The sequence below is a fragment of the Monodelphis domestica genome, chromosome 4 (genome assembly GCF_027887165.1).
Source record: "Monodelphis domestica isolate mMonDom1 chromosome 4, mMonDom1.pri, whole genome shotgun sequence".
Lineage (NCBI taxonomy): Eukaryota > Metazoa > Chordata > Mammalia > Didelphimorphia > Didelphidae > Monodelphis > Monodelphis domestica.
The window spans coordinates 43060133-43072987 of NC_077230.1; the positions used below are offsets into that span (position 1 = coordinate 43060133).

Consider the following 12855-nt stretch of genomic DNA (forward strand, 5'->3'; position numbering starts at 1 on the left):
TGAGGCATGAGAGGAGTTGAAGGGAAACCCAGGGGGGGAAAGTGAATCTTCAGAGAATAAATCTATGCATTCAGTACCACAAACATGAAAGCATTTCCTAGTTGTAGTTGGGGTATACATCTGGGGGAGAAGTCTGTCTGGAAAGAGCCTGATGCTTTCCTGGGAGGGTATAACTTGCCAATTTTCAGAAGGATAGAAGAGCACTTAAATGACCAGGACTTTTAGATAAGGTCATGGGGAAACTGAGGTTTGTTTATATTTTAAGCTTTATGCTAGTCATTTTCTAGTTGTCATTCAGAAATAAATTCCTATGAATAGTGCATTTTGTTTAGGCACACTTGGATAGGGTGAAGTTTAGTGAAGGTGTAATCCTTGCAAATTTATTGTTTAAAGGGAGATAAGACTACCACATATCATGCAATGACAATTATACTTTTTCTCACTTTAATATTGGCCCTTGTTGTAAGAGCACACTCAATACAAAACCAAAACCCCCAAATAAAACTGATGTGGAAGGGCGTATGCTTTGATTCACATATATCTGACTCCCAACAGGCCTTCCTCTGGAAGTGGGATAGCATTCCCGGTCATAAGTCTTTCAGGATCTTTTCAGATTGTTGCATTGCTGAGAGTAGCCAAGTTTTCACAGATTATCATCTTAAAATATAGCTCTTATCTTGTACCATGTTCTGGTTCTGCTTGTTTCACTCAGCATTAATTCCTGCAGATCTTTCCATCTTTTTCCTGAAATCATCTTGCTGATCATTCTTATAGTACAGTAATATTCCATCACCAACATGTACCACAATTTGTTCAGCCATTCTTCCTTTGATGCACATCCCTTTGATATCCAAATCTTTTCTATCACCTAAAGAGCTGCTATAAATAGGTCTAATAGTTTAGTGTCAATCTGTCAACAAACATTTATTAGGCACCTACTGTGTACTGTGTTTTACAAATACAGTAAATGAAATAATTCTTCCTTATTAGGAAGGTGCATTCCAACCCATTCTTTTAATATCATTTGGAAGGATCCTTAGATGACAATTCCCTCCCTTGCAAAAAAAATGTGGAGGAGGGGCATAATACATCTTACTCAGAATTGAAATAGATTTTATATATTCAATATATTCATATTCATTATTCATTTTTTCATTCATTCATATTCAATATATTTAAATATTCAAATAAAAATTAAATAAATTCAAATAGATTTTATATATGTAATCTATAGGTTTCTAGATATCTTCATAGATAAGAAATTTTCCTTTTCTATATGCTAACTCAATGTTTGCGTACCATTAAGTCCATTCCTATAAAGAATTAAGTCAGTCATATTTGAATAAATAAAAATTTTATTAATTTATCTCAAGATTATTTAGCCCTTGATTGAAATAACCCCCTTGTTTCAATCATTTTCTACATTTAAGTGTAGAAAGAGGATGTGAAATTTACAAACTAGATAGATAAGTTGACTATTTTCTGGCAATTCTCATGAAAGTTTTGGTGGTCACTAGTGAGTAAAAATGAGATTTGTGGATTTTAAAGCCATTTTACTATTTCTCTCTTTACTTTCACTGGCAAACATTCATAAACAAGTGGTTTCTGAGTGCCACCTCGGTTCCATCACAGTACATTTCCTCCTTTGCATTCTTAGGCTTTACTGCAATATGGTTCTTCGAGAATGAATTTTTAAGCAGTCACATGCAAAAAGCATTTATTTCTTCTTAATTTTCTCAGTCATCTTTTCAGCTTGACTGCCCTATGATATTATGCAGGTCATCTAAACTTATCCCTCAAGCTTAGGACACTACAATCTGAGGATTTTTTCCCCCTATCCTTTCCCTTTTTTTTCATCTCCTAAACTGGCTCTTTCAAATCCCATTGAACTGTGGACTTCCGCAAAGTTATATTACTTTTTTCCCCGTACTTTGGTGAAAGCATCTTTGCAAGAGGGGGGTTGGTGGTAGTTCTCATCCTGAGGTTTACGAACTTGTTTTAGAAATTATTTTGTTAACTATGGTTCAATGTAATTGGTTTCTTTTGTGTCTACATATTTTTGTGCATTTAAAAACATTACTTTGAGAAGAGGTCCATAGACTTCAATAGAAAATCAAAGGGAACCCACTGGAGCCTAAGGGAAAAAATGATTTAATTTATCTAGTATATGCCATCTCTTATCACTACTTCACAGTGCTTTTTGCAGCTTCAGCTAGGCCAGCTTGTCTTGCCCCATGGGTGGCAATGCGTTGCTTGGCAACAGAATTATGCCCATTCTCAGCTATGTGTTGGAGCCTGACTTGGTCTTTATAATTAGTTGTTTTTAAAATTTGCATTGTAGTGTAGTAGTAATTGTTCATATGCATGTAGTTTTGTTTTTTTTTAAATTCTGTGTCCTTTACTTTGGATCACTAAATATCTTCTCCCTTGCTTTGCTCTTTTTTTTAAACCCTTACCTTCTCACTTAGAATCCGTGCTTTAAGTATTGGTTCCAAGACAGATAAAGAGTAGTAAGTAATGGAGTTGTGGCTTGCCCAGGATCACCCAGATTGGAAATGTCTGAGTCCACATTGGAACCCAAGACTTCCCATCTCTAGGCCTGTCTCTAAGTACACTGCGCCATCTAGGTGTCCTGCCTTGTTTCTTTATTTACATTATTTCTTATAGCCTAGTAATTTTCCATTAATTGTAAGCCACAATTGGAGTCATTTTATCTGGTTTGTTTGGAGGTTTTTGCTACCACAAAAGTACTACTATATCCATAGGTTAACTACATAATAAAATCAAATTTCAAAAAAATATAGACTTTTGAAAGTAACTCAGTTATATTCCTTCTATCAAGTGACTCTATAAAGTGAAAAATAACTGAGTACTGAAAAGTGACTGTGAAACTAATTGAAGATGTCACTGTTATGTAAATTAAGAATCCTTTCCATCTTTTAAAATTTATTTCTTTTATTTCATTGGGGTCCTTTGGTAGGCTTTTTGGGTCAAAGGATATGGAAAATTTAGTCAATTTCTTAGCATCATAATAGTATTTCATATTGACTGGATCAATTCACAGTTCTACTGACCAGGTCCCTCTTTCAGGAGCTTCTTTAATATTCCTATTATTACTTCTTTGACAAATTGGGTTGATGACCTTTCAAAACTGGTAGGAAATTGTTGATAATCATTTTGCCCCTATAAATTGCCCACTGTAAAACTCGAGGAGGGCCATGGATTATTAGTTGGCAAACTTTATAAATGCTTTAAAAGCCCTCCTTGCCCCCCAAATATCATCTTTTAAATTTTTTAAAAAGTAATTTCTAAACCCCTCCCCCCCTTACATGATTCTCATGTTGTCTCTTTCATCCTCCCTCCTGGAGTTGACAATTCCACTGGGTTGTTTTTTTTTTATATAACTTTTAAAAACTCTTTTAAAACCAAAACCCCAAATCATACCCATATAAACAAGCGAAATCATGTTTTCTTCTGGACCAAACATCTTTTTTCTTTTTCTGCTTGTGAGAATATCAAGAAGTATTGGTGGAATAACATTTATCTGGTTGAACTACTTTTTTTTTTTAATAAAAATACTTTGAACTCTATTGTTCATATGCTTATATGAATTAATATTAATCAGATTACTTTTCTCTTAAAAGTTTCATATTGAGATAGCTAAGTGACTGAGTAGATAGTCACGTCTGGAATTGGGAGAAACTGGGTTCAAATGTGGCCTCAGATACTTGCTAGCTTTGTGACTTGGAGCAAGTCACTTAAATTCAGTTGTCATAGCCCTTACTGATGCTTGTATTGATTCTAAGACAGAAGGTTAGGGTTTAAAAAAAAATGGCTCATGTGGGTACTTCTTAAGTAGGAAGTTGTTCTATGCAGGGCAGGAATTCAGTTGGAGGAGGCAGGCACTAAAGGTAGAAACATCTCCACTGGGAGAAGGCTGCTGGAGGTGTGCTCATGGCAAGGTCAGGAGAGAGTAGCTACACTTATAGCTGTGGTTGCCATAAAGACATTATAAGCTTTCATTCATTAATTAAGCTTTCAGAGCTTAATTTGTTCTCTTGCATTCAAATGTTGGCATATATATACATAGTGGGAGAACACGACAATTAATTTCTTTTTGTCACATTTTGGTTTTTAGTTAAGTTTCTTTTTTTTTTTAAACCCTTACCTTCCATTTTGGAGCCAATACTGTGTATTGGCTCTAAGGCAGAAGAGTGGTAAGGGCTAGGCAATGGGGGTCAAGTGACTTGCTCAGGGTCACACAGCTAGGAAGTGTCTGAGGCCAGATTTGAACCTAGGACCTCCTGTCTCTAGGCCTGACTTTCAATCCACTGAGCTACCCAGCTGCCCCTGGTTAAGTTTCTTATTAAATTATTTTACTAATATTTTTGGGAAAAAAGATATCATTTTGCCTTTCCTGGAAAATGTTTGCATAGGTTTAAAGCTAGTGGGGTGTCAGGCTATTTAGGGCCCACTGCTAGGAGGAAAGAGGAAGCCTTTCTTTTCTGTTCCTTCTCTAGAACCTTGTATTGCTTTTGTTTTCAAAAAAATTTTCCCACTCTTAGTTGTGATGATACCTAATTACCAAGAAAACCCAATTGAGGGACACAGACGTTAATTTTTGAGCTTCTTCCCCCCCCTCCCCCCCAATGCTTTTCACTGAGGAAGAGTATTAAAGACTGATAACTTAAGAAGTTTCACACTGTGTCTTCTGTATTCCTGAGGAATATAATTCTAGCCTTATAGGTACATTTCAGGTCACTTTGCATTTCCTTCTCTATACTCAATATCTTAATATCACCTCAAGTTCATTTGGTAGAATTTTGAAAAATGTGATAAAGTAGATTCATGTGGGTTATCAATCAAGCATTGATTTCTTGTTGACTATGACCTTTTTATTCTGTCTTTTCTCTAACCATATCCCTCTTTTTTCCCCCTATAGCTGATGGAGATGCCATTCTTAAAGGTCTACAGTCTGTTTTTGAAGAGCAGGCAATGACAGAAACAATTCACACTTGGGAAGATCATGGATATTTAGCAACCTACATTAATAAAAATGGCAGGTAAGGGCAGGCTTTAAAAATGATTTTTATTTTTAACCTAAATATTAAAAAGGATTTTTATAACCTAGCAGAACATAGGATTCTTTTTTATTTATAAAGATACTTTATTTTTGCCAATTAGACATAATACATTTCTATATAAGTTTTCTACAGTTATATGTTCCAAATTATCTCCTTCCCTTTCCTCCCCTTTCCTGGAGCTGGGTTATACATGTATTATCATGCAAAACATAACCCAGAAATCAGGATTATTAAAAAACTTTTTTAATTTTTCAGTTATAGGGGTTTTCAGTTTCTATAGGGGAGGGAGAAAGCACTCCCATTGGGCTGCTGGGGGGAGGGATGGGTGGAGTAAGGAATATTCTCAGGGAATATATAGAGTAGGAGTGGTCTGATAACTGTTCCCCTCCAGCTCTGCCACCTGTGAGCCACCCACCTTACCCCCTGTGTACTCTCATTGGCTCCTGGGCAGAAGGGTGGGGATGTGAAAAAATATCATCAGGCATAATGGAGAGGGGGAGGGGAGCAGCTCTGCCTTTCTAGTAACAAACTGGGGAGAGTAGGGTATGGAGGGAAGGTGGCCAAGTGCCTACAGAAAGCACTCTGCCTGCTGTCTTTGGCACCTGTGATATAGATTTGCCATCACTGCTACATTGCTGTCCTATTTGTAGCATTAGATAGGGAAAATATAGATTGAATTGCTTGTCACCTTTGGTAGTGGGGGAGGGAAGAAGAGAAGGAGACTGAATCATAACTTTGGAAAACTTATGTGGAAATTTACTAAAATTTAAAAATAAAAAAAAAAGTTTTGGAAAAAGGTAAGGAAATGAAGACAACTTTCTCCTCAGCCTGTTATAGTCTGGTTCTATTCTCCTATTCCTGTATTTAGCCCCTACTGTTGCATGCTAGGCCTTCTCCAAATACCTAATCTTTCATATCATTGGTGACTTTTGAAGGAATAGTTTCACCAATCCTAAAATCAAATGGCTTTTTTTTTTCAGTCTTTATCATGCTTGACCTTACTAATATTAGCTGGCACATCAGGCTTAAGAAATTCCTTATATAAAAATCATTAGAGCCCCGTTGCAACCCTGTAAAGTTGTTCCTACAACTATCATTCTGATTTTACAAAGAAATTGAGGCTCTTATAAATTACTTGTCCAGGGTCACCCAGCTAGGCCACTGAATTCCAGGGCTCTTTACTGTCATTGTTGGACACAGATATCTAGATGACAGCCTCTTCTGATAGGTACTTGGTTTCAGAGACATTCTATCAGGGACATACAGACATCTCTAGATTTTTTTTTTTAATTTTGGTTGTTAAATGATTTCTCCAGTATAAAGAAAACTTTAAATGCTATTCGTGATAGCACACATAAATAGCGAAACTGGGTCAAGATTGTCATTTGACTTGGAAAACATTTCTTTCCCTGTTATTTGTTGGGTCCCTTTTGCTACAGTTCTATCACCCACCACTGTCCACTTTCATTTACCACCCACATATAGTGTAGGTGACAGAATGTCCCATCTCCAGCCCTAGTCTTCCTTTTCCAAGCTCTGACCTGAACATTTAGGACATTAGCTACATATCCTAATTGCACATCTCTAATTGCTGTGTCTGAAACCTCTTCCTCTAAAAATTATTCCTTCTCACTTCACTATCTTTATCAATAATAAAACTATTCACACAGGATCTCAATTAGTTGGATCTTTCAGGCATATTACATACATCAGAAACTGTATTTAAAAGTGGCCAGAAATGTAAAGATGAAAATTAATGGTTGGACAATAATTTTATAAAATTATGTGGTTGCCAATACTTATATCTCGAGTCAGAAGTTTATTTACAAGTATTTATAAATAGAGCGGAAACAATAAAGAAAAGAAATGTGAGGGGGATAGAGAAGTTATCTATCCTATCAACCTAAATGTTTTGTTCCAGGTCTTCTTAATCCAGGCAGAGATTAATTAGCTCTCAAACCAGGAAGGCTGGTGGAGAGTAACCCTCCTCCAAGATGGAAGCTAGTCTCTTAGGAAACTAGGAAAGGAGTCAGCCTTTCACTCACCGAACAGAGTTAGTCTTAAGTTGAAGCTGATCTCCAAGCCCACAATCCAAGCTGCAGTCTCCAGGAAAGCTCCCTCAGAAGACTCTCCCCAGTTAGAAGACAATCTCTTCAGACTATCAAATCCTGCCTTAGATACAAGTTGTGTGACTTCAGAAAAGTCCTTTTATGTCTCTGCCTCATATTTCTTCATCTGTAAATTGGGGATAATAGCCCTCAAATCAGTAGGATATTATGAGGAATATAATCAGATAATGTGTAAAATGTTGTACAAAGTGCTATATTCATTATTTTTGTTCAGACATTTTTTAGTTCTGCTCAACTCTTTCTGACCCCATTAAGGATTTTTTTGGGCAAAGTAGTTTTGTCTAGTTCATTTTAAGTTGAGGAGACTAAGGCAAACAGTGTTAAGTAACTTGCCCAACAAGGTCACAAAGCTAGTAAGTATCTGCCGACAGATTTGAATTTAGGAAGATCAGTCTTCCTGGAATTCCAGGCCAAACATTCTATCCAGTGAGCTGACTAGGATTTTACTGTTATTTTGTTATAATTCTTCTCACTTTCAGTTAAGGAATACTTTGAGAAATCTTGAAATCGAAGGGCCTTTTAAACCCCCAGTCCATATTATCTTATTAGCTGTCACATAATATGCTTTAAGGTTTAAAACATTACTTATGTAAAATAATCTGTATTCCTGCAGATTCTATTCTTAAATTTTTTGTTTTGATTTCTATTTCTTTTGTCTGTTACCAGTTATTAGCACCTTAATGCAGGCCTTGATTTCTTCCTCTCTGAAATGTTATAATGCAGTGACAGTTCTATTTCCTTTCTCTTCCTCATTTAATCTTCAAGCTTTTACCAGTTTTATTTTGTTGAGGAATTGTTCCAAATATCTTTCTAGTAATTCCTGAGATTTGGCCTCTTGTTTTTACTTAGCTGTGTGGTTTTTTTTTTGGGGGGGGGGGCGCAAGTCATTTGTTTCAGGGACTCAGTTTCTCCTTGAAGGTCTCTTTCCCTTCCTAAATCTATGATCTTTAAAATCTTATTGTCTCCTGAGTAAAATTCTGTCTCCCTTGCTTGGCAGTCAAGGCTTTTCCATAGCCTGGCTCAAGCCTCCCATTCCAACCTTATCATATCACTGCCCTCTATACACACACTAGCCAATTCTTTGTCCTTGGCAAACAGAACCTTACTTTGTTTCTTTTTCCCTTTGCTAAGGTTGTGTCTAAAATATCTTCCCTCTTTTCCTGGTTGAATTTCTATATCCTTTAAAGCTCAGCTCAAATACTACACCTTCTAGGAAGCTTCTCTTGATTTTTCTCCACAAAAGCCTTGTCTTGATGTTTCTACAATTAATTCACAACTAATATGTAGTCAGGAAGAAGAAATTGAAGATGCGTAAAAGATGAATAATGGAATAGTGTTGGAAGAAATCTGGGAATAAATTGAGGGATTTATAACATTAGAAATAAAGAACCCTTCTCCCTCTTGCCCCAAATATCATATTACAACACGACCCAATGAATCATCCCTTTTAACAGAGAATAAAGAAGGAAAACAAATTAGTTCAGCCAAATACAAAAACACAAAACTGGGTCTAACAGTCTGCCCTGCCCATGGTCTCCCCATCTTGGGGCAACATTTCCTAAAAGTCTTGTAGTGTTCTCTTTTGTGGTAGGTTGTTCTGACCATTTATATTGTTAAGAACCCTTTTGTGTATGCATATATTTTGTACAAATCAGAATAAATATTCTACTTTGCCAGTCAGAAAACAGTCGTGTAAATTTTAAATCACAACGGCTTTTTGTTTTCCTATTACTTACTCCTTGTGATAAAGAGGCCTTAGTTATGCCTCCAAATATCTGACTACTAAATCACCACTTCATGACTTTTCCTTCAATAAGTTTCTTATGGGAAATGTGGTGAATTTAAGAACTTTTAAATGTTTGTCCATTATAGTTTTCCTTGAGGTTTTTTTCTATTGGCCTTCTAGCAGGAATTGGTAGTAGTAGTCTCTCGGTAATCGAGGATGATAATTGTCTTTGTGTGTTTTCATCTATGGTGTATAGATGAGTGTGCACAAAGACACTTGTGCGTGAAGGAGATTTAAGTGGAAAAGTCGATGCACAGAGACAGTCCCACTCTCTTGGCGTTGGAAGCCTGGGTCCAGTGGCACTAAAATATCTATCCACCTATCCATCCGTCTATCTAAAATCACTTTTACCTGGCTGTGTACCTTAGACTTAGACCCCTTCATAATGAGCTGATTAATTTAGGGGTCTGAGGAATATGATGTTTTGCAATCACAGTTTTGGTTTGAGGGTGAAAATGAGTTCCTTTATAAAAATCTAGCCTTATAATTTAAGTATCTGAGCAGACTATACTTACCAAAAATGATAATCTTGCTTGTCACACCTAAGACATGAATAAATTCTCTAGGCAAGAGCCCTACCTGACACACAGCGATCCTTCAGAAGAAATTGAAAGTAGATTTCTTTCTCAGACAAAGGAATTGACTAAGAGAACGTTCAATTTTATGGTATAGTATTTTGAATATGAAAAGTTTTAAAAAACTGAAAGCCTCTTTTACAGGAATTTTAGAACATTTCCCCCATTCTACTATACTTGAGTATCAAATATTAAAACATATTTCATTTGCTTATATATTCATCCATTTATTTATTTCAGTTTTGCCAGTCTGAGAATTTACCCACATGGATTGGTGTTGATGGATGTACAGAGTTACAACAATGATTTGAAAGGAAAAGAAGAAATTGACAATGTAGGTATTTCTTGCTTTTTATCTGGATGGTGTTAAATGTAACTGGTACTAACTATGCCTGCTGGTTTTTTTGCCTATCTTTTTGTGTCTTGATTTTCCAGTTCCAGTTTTTTGGTAAGCTACCCAAATTATTTTCCACTAATGATGGCCAGAGACTTGTAAGACACGCAATTTTTTTTTCTTAAAAATTCTCTGCCTTCATGAGTATCGTTTTCTGGTCCTTGGCTTTTGAGTGCACAGAAAGAAAGTTGAAAACCTAAATTTTTTTCTCCTTTAATCTTCCTTTCCCTCTTTAAACACTGACTAGAGATACTTTAAGTTAAATTTGTATTTTAGGGAGGTGATTAAATTGTGTCAGTCTAACCATTAGAAAATGGTTAGAGACATTTTTTATAAATGAATCTTTAACATTAGATAAGTCCCAGAGTATTGGACTATGATTTTTTTTCTTTTTTTCTTTTTGGGTGGGGTGGGATCTGGATCTCTAACATAAACTCCACTAATGTTGTGATTCCATGGAAATAAAGACCATTCTGATCTGACAGCTTATTACAAGTTGTTACACATATCAGAGCTGTTTTGTTTGTATAAAATTCTTTTTTTTTTTGTAGCTACTAAACAAACTAGAAGAAAGAATGAAAGAACTATGTCAGGGCAATATTGGAAGGTTAAAACGGTGAGTCTTTGGTCTGTATTTGAATGTTTTATATACTTTTTTGTTTTTCTAATGACCGGTGTTCTTGCTTAACCATGATCTAAGACATAGAAAGGAACCAGATTGCTTAGGAAGGCCAGAGAGTAAGTAGATCAAATGAGGTCTCCAGTTCTAATAGGAGCCAAATTTTAGGGTTCTGTTTTCAAACATGACCTTCCTTCTGGGTGGTTAATTATATTAGAGGAGTTTATGGAATTCTGAGTCAAATAACATTGATTAAAGTTCTTTTATGTGCCAGGCAATGTGCTAAGTAATGTAAAATAGAAAAAAATGAGGCAAAAGTGCAGCCCCTGCTCTCTTGGAGTTTACATGGGGTAAATGTAAACCTCAGTATAAGAGGCTTTTGTTCTAAAGTGTATGTGGGGAAATGGGGATGACATATTTTCTATGTCCTAGACAATTTGGTTATTAAGGCAACAAATACAACTCTTGAACAGACATCTTGAGGTTCAGGAAAAGTTACCAATATCCCCTCTATCTTCCCCTTTCCTCTTTCCCCTTTTTTCCCTTCCCTTCATTTTAGAGTCAATACTGTGTATTGGCTCCAAAGCGGAAGAGTGGTAAGGGCTAGGCAATGGGGGTCAAGTGACTTGACCAGGGTCACACAGCTAGGAAGTGTCTGGGGCTAGATTTGAACTTGGGATCTCCTATCTCTAGGCCTGACTCTCAATCCACTTAGCCACCCAGCTTCCCCCTATCCTTTTTTCTTGTAGGGATACATATTTTAACTTATTGGGTCCCTTAAAAAAGGGTTTTTTTTGTTTTTTCCCTTTCTTAATTACCTTTGGTGATTCTTTTGAGTTATGTATTTGGGCATCAAGTTTTCTGTTTAGGTTCCGGTCTTTTCTTTACAAATGCTTGGAAGTCTTCTATTTTATTAAATGACCATACTTTCCCCTGAAAGAATATAGTCAGTTTTGCTGGCTAGTTATTTCTTGGTTATAGACCTAGTTCCCTTGCTTTCTGAAATAATCATATTCCATGCCTTTTAGTCCTTCAGTGTAGTTGCAGCCAAATCCTGTGATCCTAACTGTAGTTCCATGGTACCTGACTCTTAGCAGCTTGTAATATTTTTTCCTTGGCCTGGTAGTTCTTGAATTTGGCTATAACATTCCTGGGTGTTGTCAGTTGGGATTAAGTACAGATCTGTGGGGTCTTTCAATCTTCACGTCTCCCTCTTGCTCTAGAATTTTGGGACAATTTTCTTGGATAATTTCCCATAGAATGTCCAGGCTTTTTCTTTTGTCATGATCTTCTGATAGACCAATGATTCTCAAGTTGTCTCTCCTGTACTTGTTTTCTAAATCTTCTGTTTTGTGGATGAGGTGTTTCATGTTTTCCTCAATTTTTTCATTCTTTTGATTTTGTTTTATAGTGTCCTGCTGCCTTGTGGAGTCATTTGCTTCTAGTTGTTTTATTCTAGTTTTTTAAGACTGGATTTCATCCCTGGCTTTTTGGTCATCTTCCTCATCTTTCATCATCTTTGCCTCATTTTCAAGCTGATTAATTTTGGCTTTCAAGACACTATTTTCTGTTTCCAGACGATTTGTTTTGCTTTTTAAATTCTTTCCCCAGTTGTCTTCAGTCTCTCAACTATTTTTTGAATTGTATATTGAGTTCTTCCAAAGCCTCTGTCCAGTTTGCTGGAGTTTCTGTGTGTTTTCTTGGTGTTCTTTGATCTTCCTCTGTTCCATTTGCTCTTTGTTCATTGCTTGGATCTCATTTTGTGCTGGATCTGTGAGTTTGGGCTGTTCTGGCCTGAAGGGGCTTATTCTCTGTTCTGCTGTTTGATTAGGTTGGTCTGATCTTCCCTGACTGACAGCAGAAGCTGAAAAGGATCTGGGCTTCCTGCCCTGTTGTCAGAGTTGTTGCCTGTACTTTGTTGCGGCCTTTGCCATTGGAGCTCAGTTAGCGAGGCTCTCAGATCAGTCTGTGGAGGAGCCCTGTTGGAGCTTGAGCTTCCCTGTCCTCTGGAGGCTTCTTATCTGTCCTATTGATGAGATTGAGCCAGGGCAGAGTTGATCTGCAAAGCTGGCTGTGCCCTGAGGCAAAAACCTCCAGGAAAGGGAGGGGGGGAGATGGAGCTTCTAGCCTGAGATTGGGGCTGCCTGCTCTGTGTTTCTCCTCCAGCTGCCTTTATGCCACCTGTGTTCTAATCCCTGAGCCTGGCACAGCTTTGCAGGCCCAGAGATTCTAGCCATTGTTGGAGGCTTGGCACTATAGACAGGGGAG

The 12855-nt window shown here is 36.9% G+C and overlaps 1 protein-coding gene across 2 annotated transcripts in view; it reads left to right on the forward strand.

The window, feature by feature from the left end:
* The window catches only part of SMS (spermine synthase), a 65325-nt gene that overhangs the window by 20240 nt on the left and 32230 nt on the right, over positions 1-12855 (forward strand). For both annotated transcript variants that reach the window (XM_007493425.3, XM_056793355.1), the window contains exons 2-4: positions 4943-5063; positions 9815-9908; positions 10520-10584. In XM_007493425.3, the coding sequence (XP_007493487.1) occupies positions 4943-5063; positions 9815-9908; positions 10520-10584 (280 nt within the window). The remainder of the gene's footprint in view (positions 1-4942; positions 5064-9814; positions 9909-10519; positions 10585-12855) is intronic.